The 19970-nt window shown below is 43.4% G+C and overlaps 1 protein-coding gene across 2 annotated transcripts in view; it reads left to right on the forward strand.

Annotated features, from left to right (window-relative positions):
* The window catches only part of GRK5 (G protein-coupled receptor kinase 5), a 152483-nt gene that overhangs the window by 93840 nt on the left and 38673 nt on the right, over positions 1–19970 (forward strand). The window contains exons 3-4 of one of the 2 annotated variants that reach the window (XM_012574666.5): positions 1436–1548; positions 8760–8837. In XM_012574666.5, coding sequence (XP_012430120.1) covers positions 1436–1548; positions 8760–8837 — 191 coding nt within the window. Of the gene's footprint in view, positions 1–1435; positions 1549–8759; positions 8838–19970 lie in introns of those variants that run through there. The other variant, XM_030276533.4, reaches the window with a different exon arrangement.

A 19970-nucleotide genomic window follows, 5' to 3' on the forward strand; every position in this document is an offset into this window, starting at 1 on the left:
CATTTCCTGCTCAGGACAAATGTATCCAGAGGGTGGAGAGGCCCTGGCATGGGCTGCCCAGAGGAGCTGTGGATGCCTCATCCCTGGAAGTGTTCAAGGCCAGGTTGGATGAGGCTTGGAGCAACTTGGGATAGTGGAAGGTGTCTCTGCCCATGACAGGGGATATGTAATTAGGTGATCTTTAAGATCCCTTCCAACCCAAGCCATCCCATGATTCTATAACGATTCTGTGTAGTCCTGGTTTTGCAGAACATGGTCCCCAGGGCACAAGCTGAGATGAGCAGGTCCTTCAGCTGGCTGCCTCAAGCTCCATCACAGACATGTGCCTGCATCCATGGAGAGGGAGGAGCTGAAGGATGTGGGGAGCCAAGCAGAGGGGGAATCAAAGACTTTGCAGGCCCAAGAGGGAAGTAACCGAGGCACTGACAATGTGTGTGGGTTTGCTATGTCTGTTTGCAGTGCTGTGTTATGTGTTTAGAAGCTGGTTGTTTCCATAATAACAGCAAGTGCCATATGGCAGCGAGGAGGGTGGTGAGAAGAATGCCTAAGGAAACACAGTATGTTGTTTGACATGTGTGTTCTTGTAGAGGAATAACGTGTCTCAAGCAAGTATTGCTGCTCCAAGCAGGCTGTGGGATTTTCTGCTTTCACCAGAAAAATATCCAAAGCCCTTGGCATTTGTGCTGGTGCCAGTTAATGATGCCAGCCCTTCATCCATATTCTGCTGCTGATAGTCCTTGTGATGAGCAAAGGACCTTTTGCTTTACTGTGAGTGATAATTGTGGATGCACCAGCACAGGGGAATGGCATTTAAACGTGGCTTTTAAGAGGAAATACAGTTCTGTAAGGAGTGCTGTGTTAAACTGAAATGAGCCAGATGCCATATGCTCTATCCGTTCCTTAATGCTCAGCAATTAAATAGCAGAAATTTTGAAACCTTTGAAAATGCGTAGTTTCCTATAATTGTTTAATAGAAAGTAGGCTAAGCACTTCCAGAGATACGGGGCACTTTACTGCATATCTAGGAAGCATCCAGGAAGGACTCCACAAATTCCAGCTTTTTCTGCCCTTTAATGTATGTCTTATATTTCAAGTACTTGTAATTTGCTGCCCACATTCCCACCAATACCACCAGTCTGAGCTGTACCTTTGCATACATTTCCACCACAGAAAAATATGAAATTATTTATCGTAATAGCTGAATGGCTTTTGCCTGACCTTTACCAACATCAGCCCTACAAAATTCAGCCTCTCTTAACTGAGTCTTAAAGCCATTAGTTATATTTATATTTGGATACCAGAAACATGGTGGCAGGGAGAAGGCGGTTGTGATTTGAGGTTGTAGTTCTGCACTGTGCTTTAAACTCATGAGCAACCAAAAAAGGCAGAGCTATTCTCATTTTCATGCTTCTGTTCTTCTCTTTATTTCCTCCAGAGAGGGATTACTGCAGCATATGTGAAAAGCAGCCCATCGGGAGGCTTCTCTTTCGGCAGTTCTGTGAAACTCGGCCCGAGCTCGAGTGCTGCATTCGGTTCCTTGACTCGGTGGTAAGTCAATTCTTGTGGTACCTTGGGATGCTTTGTAATGTTCCCCTGGCAGAGGGGACTCCTCTGATGCCAATAAATCACTGTTTTGTGGGATTTTGTGTCTGAAGTGCTGGTGCCAGCAGAGAGGGGCAAGAACAGTCATCCCCAGCTCTGGCCTCCCTATGTCAAGACCTGAGCAGCTGAGCTGCTGTGAGCAATGTCTGCTGATGGGGGTGAAGCCTGCCGTGCTGGGAAGCAGAATGGACTGACAATAGAGGATGGGAAATATAATAGTCCTAATATCCCTTACCAAGCCTTTTCATACATAGAGTTCAGGGTGGTTTACTAAGGGCATCCTGGTATTCACCCTGTTTTTTCAAATAGGAGAACGAGAGGCACAAGGTACAGAAATAACTTGATTGAGGTCACTGAGAAACAAATGTGCTCCATTTTCCACCCCAGTGAGCCATCAGTTAACCCAGCCACTGAGCATCACCCCCAAGCCCTGGGGGACCTGACGCTCTTTCCCAGTCTGGCAGCACTTGGCCATGTGTCCTGCCAGCTGCTCACAGTGGAAAAGTCTCTCAGTGACTTCTTTTGCTGGGAACCTGTGGAAGGGGAGGGTTGTTGATCAGCCAAAAGGTGAAATGGTACCAAAGAGCAAGATGAACTTGTCACTTGTGAGTGCCCACAGGGTCTCACTCCCTGGCTAACGCTGACAGAAGCAAAACAATGCATACCAAGAGGAATAAAATTGTTTTGTTTGCACCATGGTGAAGCTACTCTGAAGTACAGGGAAATGTGAGGATTGCACTGAAACTGTAAAAGTAACAGCCTGGAGAGGACTTAGGGTTTATGTTACTCCTGCAGTAACAACAGCAAATCTACAGCATCACGAAAAGTGTTGGATAAAGTCATATCTGAATCAGTTTTATCTGGTCATGACCTCCACCTGTTATTCCTATCACTGCTTGCAATTTTCTCTGGTGAAAGGTGTAGCCATCAAGGTACATGGTCTGTTCCCAGTTAGGCTCAGACTGGCACCATGAGGATTTGATAAGCAAAATGCCAGTCTGGGTGGAGGTCTGAATCCTTATCTTTCTCTCGTCTTTTTAACACTAATTAACAGCAGTCTTCTTTGTTTATTGATTCCAAATTCTGTGTAAGCTTGCTCCCAGCCCATGAAAATTCCTGCATTAGGCAATATTAAGGTAAAGCAACACAGCCATTTGCCATTAAATTGGATGATTGCTACTGAAATTTGCCCAGCGAGGTCACACTGTGTTTAGTGAGTAGTAGGATTCAAGCCAAGCCCTATGGTAGCAAAATAAGCTCTATAATGAGACCAGGAGTCTGACTTTACAGCCCTAATCTGAGACCACCAGGAATGGGAAAGTTTTCTAGACATCTGGTGTAACAAGCAGGAAAAGCCAAGAGCCTTCATTTCTTTTGTTCTGGTTATTTTTCTAACATGAGATGCAAAAATTACCTTTTGTGTAATGTCAAATAAAGGAAAAAGATAAAAGGGGATAATATTTAGCTGTTCATGAGGGACTCACAGAGCTTTTTGCACATTGAAAAGGAGTACCACCTTTCTTTTTCAGTGCCCATCTAAGTGACTTTACCAGGTGACACAATAAGTCACTGTCAGAAGCCTGTACTTGATGCCTCCCAATATTTTATACAGTTTTTCAACTCATGCACTCAACTGTCTGCAAGGAAAGAAGTGACTGAGGCTTCTGGGAGAAAACCAGAAGCTGAGTCAGACATTCAACAACCTATCCTTGTGAGAGACTAAGCTCTCTCACACCTTTGCTTCCAAAGGCTGGTAGAATCATCCAGACCTTGCAGACCAGAATATGTAAGAAGAGAAAAAAAAAATCCTCTATTGACTGGACATTTTTGTCAGCTGCTGTGTGAAATAACCACCCTGGTCTGATGTAGTCTCCTGCAAATGTAATTATGGCAGCATTTGGGGATTTTCGCCTGTTAAACAGTTGTTAAGCTGCCTTCTGAAGAAAAAGGATTTGTATCACTAAATTCTGCATGCATGTAGGTGTGTAGCTGTCAGCTCCCTCTGAGACCTGTGAATACCTTGGCCAATTTCAACCAGGAATTGAGACAAAAGTGCTCAGAGGCATAAAGCCTCTCCATGTTTTCTGAGAGCAGTGTTGGGCAATTAGTCACAATCGATTGTAGCCCAGACTAACACGACATGTGGTTTGTAGAGCAGCAGGCCCCAAGATTAGATGATAACAGTGATAAGAACAAAGAGATGCAGAGCTCTGCAGCCCAGCACTGGTGCAGCTGTGGGTGTTTGGTTCCCACTGCTGCTGTAGGAGCAGTGAGTGCCTGCCAGTGTGTCTGTCTGTCTGTCTGGGAAATGGGGGAACAGCCACCCCTTCTCCCAGCTGGCACAAGGGCTGTAAGGACAGCCGGCCATCTCTTGCTGTGGTTATTGTGCAAACAAACCCATGACAGAGGTCCTGAATGCTGAGATAAAATATTCACCGAGCTCTTGAGGCTCTGGAAGCTTCATGTGCTTATCTGGGTGCTTGGAAGCACAGAGATCTCCCCTGAATAGCTCAGGAAACCCTGATGGAGCCATTCAGATGGTGGAACTATGGGAACATAAACTGTTATCATTAGATGGAGATGGTTTGTGATTAAATGGGCTCCTCTAGAAGCCCTTACCAAGGAATCACACACAGACCTGAAGCACACTTTGCTCTGCTTACAAATATTTTAGCAACATCGTTCAACTTTGGAGCTGTTGAAAGACAGCCATTAAAATAAAGTGTGAGGGGAAATGTTTCTTGTGCTAAAGGCTGATCAGTGAGCAGGAAAAGGGCTAGCAAGTTGTGTTTGCTTCTCCACAGCCAGTTCCTCCAGCACAAGAAGGTGGCAGGTCAGTTCAGCTCAGCAGGGACCTCTTGCTCCTGTCCCCTTCTCATCAGCACATTATTCACAACACAGGTTACAGCACCTGACATTTCTTTCTCCGATCCTGTGATTCTTATGTGTCATTAAAATGAAGGCTTTAGATTCTGGACTCCCTTTCCTGCTTCATCTACTCACATTCATAATGCTTTATTTCCAAGGGAGGGCTTTTAACAATTTAATGTGGACGAGATTTAGGTTGACAGGAGGAGAACGTGGACAATTTTGGTCATTATTTTCTCTCTAATGTGAACAAGGTTACTTTTTTTTTTCACTGGAGTCACACAAAAATTCATCCTCTGGAGGAAAATAGCCCTGCTGCCTCTCCAGGTTGTTTCTGCTTGTGATATCTGGGCTCAGGGGCCAGGGTGAGAGGCACAATCTCCTCGGGTGGACTTTTCAGCTGAATGCTTCACTAGACATGGCACTTACCTGGGGTGAAAGGATGAGTGAGCATCCATTTAGTGCCATTTGTAAAAACCCAGTCTTGCTGTTAGGGAGATTTCATTTGGTTAAGTCCCTTTTGTGGTATATAAACCATCTGTGTATGTGTGTCTTAAAGCTGTTCAAGGCTTCTCCCATCAGAAATGCCAGTTTGTTGGTATCAACAAACTCATTAACTCAAAGTGTGTTTTCAAACAGCTGAAAGGGCTCTTTTTGCCCTGCCTTTAAATATGAAAAATATGGTTTCAAGTTCACTTTTCGTTTAGAAATGTGAGTTATTATGAATCCCAGCTGTTTGGGGTTTGCCTTCCAATTTTCAGTCACAGATTTTAAATCTCCAGCAGAGGCAAGTGCAAGGACAGGCACAGAGGACAGAGCAATAACAGGGCAGAGCTTGGAGTCTGAGAAAGGACTGAGCAGAGAGATATTCTCAGATAACAGAGGAGGGAGCTAAGAAAGTGGAGGTGAAAAATTAGGACTGAAATACCAGTAACCTCCTGCAGATGCTCAAAAGATGATTCCACTGTTCCTGACATTTACCAATAAGCCAAAATCTGGTGGGAGTGTCTGTTCCCATCTCCGTCTCCTGGTGGGTGCTACAAGTGGTGATGATTCCCTTGGCCATGCCATGCTGCCACAGGCAACCATCAGCTACCTGCTGTGGGAGAGCATCCTTCCAGATCTGCAGAGAGATCTCTTTGGATATGTTTTTCCATTCTCACACATTTTTAGCCATGCAGTTTAAGGAGCTCAAATAATATTAAGGTGAGAATCAGATACTACATAAATTGATGTGTCAGAATCAATGTGAGCCCCTGTGGGGTCTCTGTGTCATTGCCCTGGTGGCTCTCCATCCATCACAGGCTGAGCTGTCCCTGAGCCCATGGCCCCATCCCACAGCCAGCCACGGGCTAGATATTGTTCCCTTTCCCAGCTGAAGAGCATTTTTCCATCTGATCTTTCTCAGCCCATCCTGTGGGTAGCTGCTCCAAAGGGAAGGACACTGCACTCCCGTTCCTCCATCCAGCCAGGGCTGTTTCTATGGAAGAAGGAGCCACCAACATAACTACTACCTCCAAAAGAGCAGCCAGAAGAAAAGTTAGCAGCAGACAGTGGCCAGCCCACATCCTCTCGCCATTTGGGCTGAATGATCCATGCCTGCCCACAGACAGAGCCTTCCCTGCAGCTTGTCCCACGGAGTCAGGGTGATCGTAAATCCTCCCCTCATTTATGGGCTATGAATAGGGCCCTGTCTGACCTAACTAGGGCATGGAGAAGCTATTAGACTTCAGAGCAGGAGCCTTGAAACACATGCCTGGATTCATCAAAGGAATAATGGAAAATATTTTGTTCCACGCGGATTGTAAGAAATGATGTTATTTCTAGCAATTAGGGATTTGCAAACTGTAGCTTTTGAGTATTGGGAAAGAAAGGGAAGTATCTTGTGATCTAAGCACAAGACCAGGAGTTGAGGACCTTGGTGGCTTCCCAGGCAGGTGGCAGAGAGAGCATGGGGACATCCCTGTCTATGTCCTGTAATAACAGGTCATGGCTGGGAATGTACCAGGGTCTGTTGCTGAATAGCTCAAAAATATGAAGGGAGAAATAATGATGAGCTGAGGAACAAAATGGAACAGGCTTCTAGTGCAGACCTACAGTGAGATCAACACTGTGCACAGTTGGAGCTTATGGTTCCTTCTCACATTCTCACTTGTCTGTCACTTCCCACCATCACCACCACCATGTCACATTTCCTGGGAATGTCAAATGCAAGTTTAATTAAACTTTCCTTTTATTCTTGCTATCTCTCTTGAGGCAGAACGAGATACTCTGTATGTGTATAGGTGTGCATTTAGCTCTGCATATGTTGGATCCCATCAGGAATTTCATTTCAAGACATCGAGTTCTTGCTGAGTTTCTGTCTTGTTTGTCCTGATTTGTTTCCTGTTGTACAGTTCAGATGGGATGAAATTGGTATAGGTTATGTGTGGCAAAAAGGACAAAAAATTTTTCAACAGCTCTCCTGGTGCACTTCAAATAGGAGATGATGACTTATAATCAGGTTTTATTTGCTAGGGAGACAATATATTATCAGCGTTTGAAAGCAAATGAAAGAGAGAGAAATCATGGAGAAAAATGCTGCTAAGATACTCTAAGCATTTCAGAGTTTCTGTACTTCAAGAGCTGAAATGACCCATACTCAGATACCATCTAAAAGGACAGGAGATTAGATAAAATATTTTTTAAACCCTTGTATTAAGTTTTATGAGAACCTAATCAGTTTCATCCCCAAAACTGTCACTTAAAAAGAAGTTCTGTACTCATGGATTTCAGTTTTTGGTTGTCTTTTCATCATTTTTATTTGCGGCCACTATCATTCCCCAAACCAAATCATAATTCCAGATTGTTCAAGCAACCTGCTATGCCTGTGTGTAAATATGCAGCTCCAGACTTGAGCTGCAATAGCTCAATGAGCACTGGCCAGATAGAAGGGGAATAGCATTATTACTACATTGTGGTTTCCATGTCATTCCTAGGTTTGCTTAGCTGGGGTATCCATTACAGCCAGCCTGCAGATTTATTGCATCCAGCCTCGAGCAGTACATACATCTTCCAGTGGGCAATAGTTCTGAAATTTGTTCTTCCAAGTGTTTGCCTGTTCAGTCTGATTTACCTTTTTTTTTTTTTTTTTTTTTGTTAAGCTTCCTCCTCATTTATCATCACAGACAGCTTGTATTGGACCAGGTTATTTAATTGGTTTGGCAGGATTTTCTGGGATCCTTTTTTTAATACAGTCATGAAAGCTGTAAGGCTGTCGTCTTCTTCTTTTTTTTTTTTTTTTTTTTCCCTTAATTTAATTCTGGGAAAAAAAAATTACCTGAAGGCTAAAGCTTCATATCCCAAGCAGGGCCAATCAGGAAGGTCCCTAAGAAAACTTGCTGTCATTTAGCCACTGAAGCACATGTTTCCTTTGAATGCCTGCCATGGATCCAAAACTTTAGCTGAAGTGATTAATATCTTCATGGTATACACATATTGTGCTTCTTTTGTTTCTAATGTAAACAAAGCTCATCAAAAGTCAGTAATGCTTCAATACCTAGAGCAGTCAGAATTTTAAAGTGTAGGTAGACTTTGTGCATGAGGATGGGATGCTCCCTTTTTTAATGCACTAGGGAAGCCAAAGAGAATTTTGCTTATGGTGTCTATTCCTCTAAGTGCTCTCTCTTGTTTCCTCTTGGTCCTAAGAAATCAGGAGGGACTGAGCCAAGGGTCACTAACAGTGATGGGCAGGTCTCTCTGCTTTGCACAGGTATTGTCAGACCAAGGTCAAGGCATAAATACATAGAAAATACACATTAAACAAAAAAGAATATATATATATATATATATATATATATATATATATATATATATATATACACCTAGCACTTGAAACAGCACTGTGGCAAGGGTTAACAAACATTCACTTTCTCTACTACTCAGAGAAATAATTTTACCTCCTGTGTCCAACTTCCTTTTGAGCAAAACCAAATGAAGCTGATGCCTCTTGTCACTGAATGCTTTCTGAAAGCTGGCTTTGCAAAGTTATAAAATATAAATTAATTAAATTGTATTGGTGTTAATTAAGAGACAAAGCCCCAGAAGAAGTGCTGCTAGGGTCTGGTCAAAATCTAGTGGAAGGTTTTCAATAAGATTGTGTGTACAGGTTTTACTTCCACCAGAAAATGATATTTGTCCTTCAGATTTTTCACACAGAGTGTTCTGTTAAGGCCACATCCAAAATGAAGTTATAATGGTGAAATATGAGTGCAAATATTGACTTTTATTTTTTTCTATGTCTGTTCCAGGCAGAATATGAAATTGCTCCAGATGAAAAGCTGGGAGAGAAAGGAAAGGAAATCATGATGAAATACCTCACCCCAGAGGTAAGGGGCAGCCAAAGTGGCATTACTGAAGGAATGCTGCAAGGCACACCTTTGCTAAACAAGGTTGTTACAGGCTTTGTAAGCCAGACTCCTAAAATTTATGGTGGCAATCTCCAGTGAATAAACCTGCAAGTCTTACACCAGCAGTCAGAGAGAAAAATAAATTATAATGCAATCCAGAAATGGACTTCTAAGGATGAACTTGACTTACCAGGGGCTTAATTCATCCGTGGATGAGCAGAGAGCTTCTCTGGTCTCTTCTCAGTGTACAAAGCTCTGCATTGGAGGTGTAATACAAGAGACCCCAGCTGTTACCAGCAGATGCCCCAGTTATTTCCTATCCAGCTCAGAAGTGGTGGTGGCCTTCCATATTCTGTTGTGTAGAAGGCACAGGCAAAAATGGTCTTTCATAACAAACACTCTATTTTGGTACAGAAATTCCCATTCTTCGCCCAGCACCACTTTCCCCAGGCTGGGCAGGGACATGCAGGAGTGACAGGGGCCAGTGGGGCTGGGGGCTCAGAGGTGCTGTCACCCATCCTCGTGTCCCAGGTGTGTCCTGGGTGTTGCCTCTGGTGGCTGTGGGAAGGAGAGGAGCTCATGGGAGGAGCTGGGCCGTGTCCACAGGGTGGCACTCCAAACAGAGGCACAGGATGTGCTGCTGGAATTTGGGACAGGCTGCTCTGGGACTCACCCTTCTGCGGGGGTTGCAATCATTTCCTGACCACATCTCACCTTTGCTACACAAGTCACTGCCAGTAAGCAGCAAACATCCAGCTCCAAACACAAGAGCAGCTTCAAACACAAGAGCAATCCTAGGATTTTTCCTAAGTTGCTTTTGTAAGAGTAACCAAAGACATACAATTGCTGCTTCAACTATTCTACAAAAGTAATACATTTGACCTTCAGGAGAATTAATCACATTTTTGGCAGATGTCTTTCTAGAGGGTTTAAATGGTACAATATGTTTTGGAGGTGCAGGGGCAGAGCAGACCACTCTTTTTCCACTCAGTCATTTTCCTACAATAAACTTTGATGCATACTTTCAGTTATCTCAGGCTGTATTTTGGGATCTGGTTTCATTTACTGAGCCTGGCTAGTTTCATGTGCAGCCATTGAGCACTGCCAGTATGAGTTCCTGCTGCCCATTCATTAGGGGCATGAGGTTCCACTGCTTTTTAAATCCCCCAAAATGACCTTTTGTCTTAAAATTCCTGTCAACAGAGTGACAAACTCTGAGGGAAAATATTTCCCACTGCTTCAGCTCCTATCTGAAAAGGGAGAAAGGCATTTTGCTGATAGCAGAGCTAGTAAAGTGAGGGGAGGATAGCATTGCTTCACTTCAGCCAGTCTTGCTGCAGGTTTCCAAAAGCCCTTCAGTGCTGTCCATTGGCTCTCCTGCCATCCATGGTGCAGCCAGAAGCACATGGAATAATTTAGTGAATGTGCAATAAAGACCAAGCTGAAAACTGCTGCTTCTTCATCAGCAAAGAACAGTGGTGTTATAGGAGGGAAAAATACTGGGGCTCCAGAGCTGGAGTTTTTATTCTCTGCCATGCCCTGGACTTCTTATTTGACCTGTGGACTTGGTTTCTCAGTATGTAAAACTGGCACAGCATATTTACAGTCTGTCCTGAGACTCTTCTGGCATTTGCAAGTTACCTTAACAACTCTGAGCAGAAGGAAACTGGATGACCTCCAGTGGTCCCTTCCAACATCACCCATTTTGTGATCCTGTGAACCACCAGGATACTCTCCCACACTTGTAATCTAAAAGTGCCTCCCTGGTGGTGGTGTTTTGATGTCTGCATTGGTCTTCCTGCACTTTTTTTCCTTAGTGAGAAATTTCTGCTTCTTCCAGAGGGATGTGGAAACCCTGCACAGCAGAAAATGCTTCCTGGAGGCAAGGTTGACTGTGCTGTAACAGTGGGTTGAGTACTAAACTTTCTAATAGGTGTCCCCTGCAACAAATACTTTAAAAACTAGAGCAAGGCCTGGATTGATTTAATTTCATTTTAGATACCTACCTAAGGTAGTCAGGTTAGGAGTGCAGATGGCCTACTGTCCTTTCTTGTCAAGAAAAGGAGATAAGTATCTCCAAAGGACACATTTGAAGCCATTAGAAGTCAATGATTCAAAGGACTGATGCCTGCAGTCCAAACAGATGAATCTGGACTCAAATGTCCTAATGGAACTTCATCCTGGCCAGCAAAGAAACCTTCTTTTCATTGGAATCAGCATTTCTCTATTTAATTATCAGTCCCTCGAAAGGTACAAATTGCTGCTGTTTCTGGAGTCTTCTGCTTTCAGCTGAAAGCTTCTTTTAAGTAGGTGTGTGTCTGTGCTTCAAAGAACCTGATTGTCTTGACACAAAAATAGCGTGACATTACAGCTTGACTGATAGAATAAAATTACAGGTTTAGTTCTTGGACAGATAATTCAATCTTTATAATGTGAGGAGTGTTTTTCGCAGAGTGCATGATCAGAAACACAGTGAAAACAAAAAGTAGACTTCTTGCTCTTTAATATTTATAAATGATGTTTAGTTCTTGCTTCAGTTTTTAAAGGGCATACATATTTAACATAAAACGTGTCAGCATATCACCATTCCAAAGGGCGTTCATTTGCATAGGGAACATCACTTTATTTAATAAAACATACACTTCTTGCACAGCAGAAAGGAAGAGAAGGCACTTTCCCAGATGAACAGACCTCCCAGCAGGACTCCCAGCCCTGTGTGACTCACAAAGTCACTGCCTGTGAGACGTCTGCCCCGAGGCCACCAAACAAGCCCTGCACTTGCCAGGATAGTAGGAAGGAGGTGCTTTTTCAAGTGATCACAATTCAGGCTCTCCACAGCTTTGGCATCCTGAACAGACTTTACCTGCTTGTTGAAAAATTGAAATGTTAGTCCTGGTGGGCAAGCAGGTCAGGCTTCCACCATGTCCCTGACCTACAGGCAACAGCAGTGACAAATCCTGACAAATCCTGGCACCTGGAAGGAAAAGTGGGTGGTTTAGGTAGAAGAAAAAGTGGGTGGTTTAGGCCTCTCAAAGAAGAGATACTTCAGAACAGCCTTCCTAAGGATGTGGTGGAGTCCTCATCACTGGAGGTTTTCAGGATGCTGTTGGGCACTGGATCATCTCATTCTAGGCTCCCTTTCCCATGAAATGTTAGATCAGAAGATCTTCAAAGGTCCCTTCCACGCTGAGCTGTCCCCGGATTCTGTGTACTCAGATCCTAGGAAGACAGTAGCATTCCCTCTCTCTTACCTAAATTTCACTGAAACAGCCACATCCTATTCTGAGCTGGTGGGACAGAAATGTAAGGAGCACATGTGATCCCCACACTAGCCACACCAAAATACAAGTGTTTTCATGGCTTCTGTAGCAGCTTCGCGTGAGGGGTGAGCAGGAGGACAAAAACCCACAGGAAGGGTGGCCTGTAGCTGAGAGAAACATTCTCTGAAGAATTATTCCTTCTCCGTGCACAGGAGCAGCACAATGGTTGTCACACCAGCCAGGTCAAGGTTTCTTGACTAGAATGTTGCTTCTTTAAAAAAGGCTTTAACAATTTCCATGAAAAAGGCACTTAAAGCTGCCTTCTTGACTTCATAAGCCCCTAGGGCAGAAGTCCAAGCCACAGGAAGTCTGAAATTTCTGAGGTTGTGAAATATGATGGTAAAATGAATTGGTCACAAATATTTCTTCCCTGTTTTTTTCCTAATCTCAGCAGCTGAGTGGAAAAGGTTCAGTTTTAGGTCCAGTTCCATCTGTAAATGGCTCCATTGAACTGTTGAATTAAACTGAACCCAACCTGGCTTCATTACTTGACTGCTTCTTGTACTGGAAGAGAAAAGAGATATATTTACCTTTGTAGTGCTTTTAAATTAGAGTTTTACGTCTCCATGCAGCATTTTTGCCTTCCTCCCTGACAGCTGCCATGCCTTACTCTACTAAATCACTATCCCACTATTTGCTTTTTCACTGTAAATCACCTTGAGAGACTGAAGAGACGCTATATAAAACTAAATTGATTTGAAATGGCTCTTAAGACAGTCTCCATATGCCATTATAGTTTATATTTGGACTCAGCTGGGTACTAAAAATGTTACTGAACAGGATGTCTAATGTGTATTGTTATCCCCATTAAAATACTTCACAGAATATGACGAACGGCAACAACATGAATTTTGTTATCTGAATTCCTGTCCAGTACCCTTTCCTCCAGGAAATGCACAGAATAAAGGCTATGTTTGCACTTTCTTTGCTGCAAGAGGTTAGCTGGGCACAGCAATAACCTCCTTACACCAGTCTAAGGCTGTCAGTGGGGATTTTGGTAAACAAAACAATGTCTTTGTTTTTATGAACAATTATAGGATAAGGAAGGGAGGGAAAAGTCCCTTGAAAGGGACTCTGGCTGACCAGCAGTGCCTGGCCTTACACTTGTCTACTGGCTAAAATATGCCCTTCTCTCAAATCAGTTGTTTATGGAGAAGAAAACATGTCCATAAGGTGGGTGAGATGAAATCTAAATTACACATGAGTCTTGCTGCTGGGCCAGGCCATGTGGCTGAGCCAGGCTCCTGCTCACAGACACCTTTCCCATCTCTGTGCACCATCAGAATAATTTCCTTTTGGCCATTGCTTTGATCTTGACAACAAGGACCTTTGCCTCTCTCCTTGAGATTTCTTCCCCTCCTTTCTATTTCCACCCCTAAAATAAATGCAAACTTCAGCACTTGTGCTTCTGGGTGAGTCATCTTTGCTGATCAGTGAAGTTTATTCTATCACTTCTTAACGATCCTGGCTGAATCCTGCAGGTCACACCATACCTAGAATTGGATTCAAGTCCTGAGACCTCTTCCTCTACCTGTTTAGTTTTACTAAATGCCTCCTAGGGAACATGTTATAATTAAGTTTTTGGGATGGCCAGAACAAAACCTGAATGCCACACTAAGGGAAGCAGTGGAAGATAGAAACATTAAACTTCTGTAAAGCAATCTGAAGAGTTTAATGCTAGACAGAGGCTCTGTGTTTGGAAAGGTGAGCCTTCAGGGGCTGTTTTCTACATTGTTGTCTTTCTCCAGCAAATTCAGCTTATGTCACTTATATCCAGCAAGTCATCTCTGTTCCCCTGTAAGCTTATTATCTTGCTGATAAAAGGCCAGCACAGTATCTCTTTTCACTGCCTGCAGTGGATGGCCCCTTCAGGCTTGGTACAAGAGTTATCTCCACAGCTAGTTTTCAAATTTTTCTAAACCCTATGCATTTAATTAATGACCCAATTGAAGTAAGCAATGAATGAAGTGCCTGTCTGTCCACAGCGTGCTGCATGGACTCAGGATGGGCTAGAATTATTTACTTGCTCAAAGCGTTATTCACTGCGTCCTTCGGGCTCCTATTAGGGGACTTTTCAGGATGCAAAATGCTTAAGTAGAAATCCTGGCATCGCTTGAGCCAGGAGAATTTTGCCATTTAATTAATTACCCTGGGACTTTGCCCTTTGCCTCAATGGATTTCTCATCTCCCCTTTCTATTGACTTCACTACTCTACGAGCACCATTTTAGCCAGACATGATAGCATTACTTAGGCATCTACTTTGCAGCTTGCATAATCAATACATAATCCAGTCTCCAGAGAAATCAATGTATAATTCCTGTTGTTGTTGCAGAGACAGCACGATCAATATCTCTGCTGATCACTGTGTCTGAATCCAGGAAAGTACCTTCTCTGAAAAAGCTCATCTTTCCAAAGTTCAGTTCTGGGAAAATATCTGGGTGGCAGAATGGCAACCGTGTTACTCAAATTAGATACTCAAATTAATGCTTTCTAGTCAGAATATATTTTAATAAACATTTGTCTGTCACTGAGGCCAGGCTGTAATGTAGTGTGGTAGGGAATCTGAAAAATCACAGTGTTGCCTTGATTAGGAGTCCCTTTGCTGTGGTATAAGGCAAAAAGGCTTTTTTCTCACGGTTTGCTGGAGTCCTATTTCCTCATCCTTTACCCACTGTTTATAATACAAATGTTAGTTAACTAAACACTTACTGAGGGCTTCTGTCTCCTGCAGTGGTGCCAAATTTGCAGGAGAGCCTGTGGAAACAACTTGGAGCCTGCCCTGTCCTGATGATGCTGCCCCAGAATAGGTCCTTGGGTGGTCCTGTGTCCTGTCCTTTAGACTCAGGAAGGGCTGAATTTGCAATGCCTTTGCTCAGACTGGTAGCAGGTCTGGGCTGGTGTCATTAACTCCTCTAGTTTTGTGCTCATCAGAGCTATTGAAGCTCTGCTTCTTTCCCTGTGCTTCTGGAGAGGTTACACTCTCCAGTGCACATGCCTCCTGCCTGTCATTTTTAGTCAGGAAAAGCATTGGGATGCCTTGGTCATTGAGAAGAAGCTTTCTGGCTCCCCTGTGTTTGCTGGAATTATTCTGACTTGACCCTTTGGAAAATGGAAACTCGATTCCACTAATGGATGTAAACCTGGCTTACATCTGCCTGAGAGGCAGGGCAGGCCCCCAGCCTGCTCCAGCTCCTCTCAGATTGCAGCCAGGCCATCCAAAAGGACTCTGCAAACAAAGAGCAGATCTGCTCAGCATTTTCTGGCAACAGGAAGGCTCTATTTGCCTGCTCTTGGCTAATGAATATGCTAATTATAGTTTCCTCCTCCCTGTTTCTGGGGTCATCTGTTCCCTATCCCCTCTGCATGCCCCTCATGACTTATATTTGGTTTGTATGGATTATCCAGTGGCAAAGGCAGTTAATTCTGAAAGACTTTCAGGTCCATTCAGCTTTCCCAGAAACAGCCTCTTCTGCCTGAAAATTTTGCTCACATGGGAAAAAAGGAATCAGCCTTTTCCAGCTGTCTGGAACACTGACTTGCAAAACATCCAGAAATCTGCAGGAGATGGCTTTTGTGTGTTTGCACAGAATGACATTAAAATAGACCTCTGGTGAGTCCAGCCTCTTGCATTCCCAGCACTCAGCCTTGGAGGCATCTGGATTGGAGAGATGAGATGACTCTTTCTGCCCACTGGCTGCAGGGAGCCTGGGGAGACTCTGAGTGTCTCAGCTTTAGATTATCAGAGTGTGATGAGGTAAATTCCATCCTAGGTCTCATGCACAATACATTAAATTACCGTGCATGGCATATCCACACAGGTTTCTGTGCACAATTTCTCAATAGTTCAGGAGTCCTTTGAAGAGCTGACCTCCACAGCCCATCCATTCCCCCACTTGCTGCAACTCTGCTGGTTGGTTCAGTTTCAGATTTCTGAAACTAAAAGTATAATGGATCAGCTAATGTCGCCCGGAGCTCAGGATTCCTCGTGCTAAACTCAGAAGTAGCAGGCAACCCCAGCAAAGAAGAGAATGAAGAGGCACATGGTGAGAATGGAAGTTAATCATACCTTATTTCTCACCTGATTCCCTTGTAATAGGAAATTAGGATTCTGGAAAAACATCTGGAGACTTCAGCATCTGAGCAGCCTCACAAGAACAGGTCAGGCAAATTCCAGTGAGGTGCCTGAGGCTGACACCTTTGGCTGGGATGATGCAACTAGAAGAATCAGTAAGTTGGTAGACTGTGCTATTTTAACTTGGAACCAGGAATCACAGGGTTTTAAATTTCACAAAAAAAAAAAAAAATTCACTTCCTTAAAATATTGCTTGATAAGTCTAAAAAGTGAGATTTTAAAAAAAATGTATTTTTTTACAAATTGGTTTAGAAATAACCAGCATATTTAAATTGTGGATATATGAGTCTTCAAGCTATTAATGCTTAATTTTTTTCGCAGTAATCCAACAACACTGAAAAAAGTCATTTAACCTACTTGCCAAGCTTTAGTTTGTATGCTATTTTTTTTTTAACCAAATGAGACTCTGACCTGAGTAAAAAAAATCAAGCATATAACAAGTTTATTATCTTTGCACCGATGTTGTTTGTCCAAGCAAAAGTGAGGAAGAGTGGAATATGCCACTGCAAACAGCGTGTCATTCCCTACAATAAATGTCTTCCCTCCCAGTTCCTTGCAGATGGCTGTTACCATCTGATTGCTAATGGATTGTGTGATCCAGGTGATGTGGGAATGCCCCGCTTCCAGCAGGGATTTTGTTTGCCTTCCTGGGTGTTTTTTCCAGTCTTGCTGTGAGTGGGTCACTGGTTCCTGCCTGATTTGTTTCCTAATTCTTTTCAAGACCTTCCCAGACTCTATTTTGGATTTTCATTTTTTCATTCAAATGTTTCTTCATGATTTTGACCTGGAAAAAGAGGGAAAAAGATGAAGGCAAATTCAATAGATTCCCCCTTGCACGTGATGGCAAAACAGCCCTTGAGTGGAGCTGAGTGTGGATCAGGCTCCAGCCTGCAAGGGAAGGGTTACTCCTGTTTGCAGCCTTGTGTCTCAGGAGTGAATTCAAGCAGGGATCTGTTTGTTTTCCTGCAAGAAAGCCATTCAGTAATGTTGAGGTTGTGAGTGTTTATCTGTTTAGGGGTTGTTGTTTTTTGGTTGGTTTTTTTTTTCTTAAATGGAACAAATGACATTTGGCTTAGCCGAGGAAGCCAAGCTATGGCTATTGCAACATCAGGTTGCTTGCTAATGTTTAGGCCATCCATCAGTTCAGGAGGATGTTAAAAGGTAGGAAGGTCCTGATAAGAGGCTGGACACTGGATATTATCCAAACCTATTAAGCAATGTGACAAGAGAAAAAAATTCCTGAGAAGAGAAGCTTTCAGAATTGTCCTGTCATGTTTGCTGTTAGTAATAGTGGGAATACATTGTTCTCCCAAAAAGCTTTATCAAATACCTGGCTGCTTGTAGCCATGGCTCTGTTGCTAACAAAACTGGTTCTGTGACACTCCAAAGAATTGTGAGCAGCCTCACTGTGGGATGGACAGAAAATCCTGCTTGATACAAACCTTCTCTTCTCTGTTCATTAAGCTGCCCTCCTCATCCTGCTGACAGGTTATTTCATCTATTTTCATCCTTTAATCTGTGGGCAAAATGCTTTTAAGGCAGAAAAAGGGCAACAACAAGCAAAACAAAACTTTCCCTTCCCCTGTTTTAAAAGCAAATTTATTTAAAGCTATTTCAGCTGGCTGGTTTATGAGCACCCCTCCACCAATAAATCTATTGTCTACAGAAAGAAGGAAAAATGTGTTTCTTTGGTGAAGAAACCTCTATGAGCATGTTTCTAAAGAATAATTTTAAAAGTATGGAGAAGGAAGGACTAGGGTTTGAAGATCCAGAAAAAAATCCTGCCAAGCACTTCTTGTGAGGCCACATTTCTCACTAATTGAAGTCAAAAGCATATCTTCTGTGCTGACCAGTTTAGATTCTTAAAATAAGCTGTACCAAAAACCCTGTAGCTGGTTGGGATTGCGGTGAGTGTTTTTGTTTAATTGAAGCATAAAAAGTCTGCAGCTGATTCACTGGACTTGCAAAAGGAGATGATGAAGCAACTAAATTTTGTCTCATGGGACAATTTGTTATTTCAAAATTACTTTCTATGGGGCTTTGGGTGTTTAAGCTCTGGTCACCAACAGGAGCCAGGAAGAATTTTCTCCTTCTTGAGCCTAGGCAGTCTTTTCCTTTGTTGCTCCGAAACTCCTGTTGTGGTTATGCCCCCAGATTTCTCTGAATCAAATAAGTCAACATTCCAAGGAAACCACACTTTGGACAGAAAAGCTGTATGTAGGGAACATGTTGACTCACACCATTTGCATGGCAGTTGCTTGTTTGCCACTACCAGGAGCAGAAATGTGGCTTCTAGAAAGCAGCAGCTACAAAAATGTCTGCTGAGAAGAGGAAAAACAAGGTATAGCCAGAGAGCAGACCCTGTTGCTGACTAACAGGAGAGCCAAAAAATAATTCATATACTTCCCATGCACTTGTCAGAAGGGAAACCTCAGAGGCTGTTGTTTTCCCAAGGAAGGGCATGGTTCTAGACTACAGCTTGTATCCCAGTTCCAAAGGGGAAGGATGCTGGGAGCTCAGGGAGGAAATTTCTCCTTTTTCTGCTGCTGAGTTTGCTGAGGCACCAGAGGTAACCCGAGGAGCCCAGGGCAAGTGAGGGAGCCTGAAGCTGCTCCAGATCTACCAGGAGAACTGAGGTGGTAGCATGGCCCTTTGTGCAGTACAACCCCTCCAGCTGGAACATGCTCAGCTGCTTGCTGAGGGCTCTGCTCTCTCCAGTCATTGTATTTTTCTGTGTGTCAACACATGTTTTGATAGTTTAGCAGCATATGAGGGAAAACAGATTTGTCATGACTCCAGCTTGCAGCTACAAAATAAACCCCACAGCTGACAGCACTGATGATTTGCTTCACTCAGATAGCAAGTGATCCTGCCCTGGGTATTGGGATTGGGCTGGATATTTCCCCTGCCACTGACCCCCTCTGAAATCCTGGATGAGATATTTCATATCTTTGGCCCCTGCTCCCACTGCCAGGGCTGGTGAGGTTGGTTTGCTTTGGAAGCTCTGGCTCCCATGATGTGTCTGTAGTGCCTGGCACTACGGACCCCCATTTTAGGTGTCATGTCTACACAGTGTTGTAATCGATAAATCCCTACTAATAACACAGCTGCCTTCCATGCTCCCCATCCACCTCACTGCCAATTCCTACATCTCAAAGCAAATATCCTGGAATTATGAAGCCTTTTGCTTTACTGGTTCACCTCATACCAACCCAAATGACTGTGGCAGGGAAAAAAAAAAAGTAAAAAGAAAATGCAGAAGTTGATTAAAGTGTTGCAGCTGCTCCTCATGTAGAATTGGCTGTTTACTACACATTCAGCTCAAGCTGAATAGATAAGATCAGAGAGGGAAAGGCAAAAGAACGTTCCAAGATTTCTTTGTGTAACACCAAAAGGCATCAGGAGACTGCGTGGAGAGTGCTGGGATCCTTTCCCTCACCAGGAATGCCCAACCTTGATTTCCCAAAATCGAAACACAACATTCCATCTCCTCATCTGCTGCTCTTCTCTGAATTTCTTGATGGGACTCAGTGATCTTAAAGGTCTTTCCCAACCTAAAGAACTCTGGATTCCCCCTGTCAGCCTCTTCACACTTTCCCTCAGTCAGTCCCTGGCTGCATGGTTGGAACTTCCCTGGCTGGAGCTTAGACTGCTGGATA

Source organism: Taeniopygia guttata, chromosome 6, assembly GCF_048771995.1.
Source record: "Taeniopygia guttata chromosome 6, bTaeGut7.mat, whole genome shotgun sequence".
NCBI lineage: Eukaryota > Metazoa > Chordata > Aves > Passeriformes > Estrildidae > Taeniopygia > Taeniopygia guttata.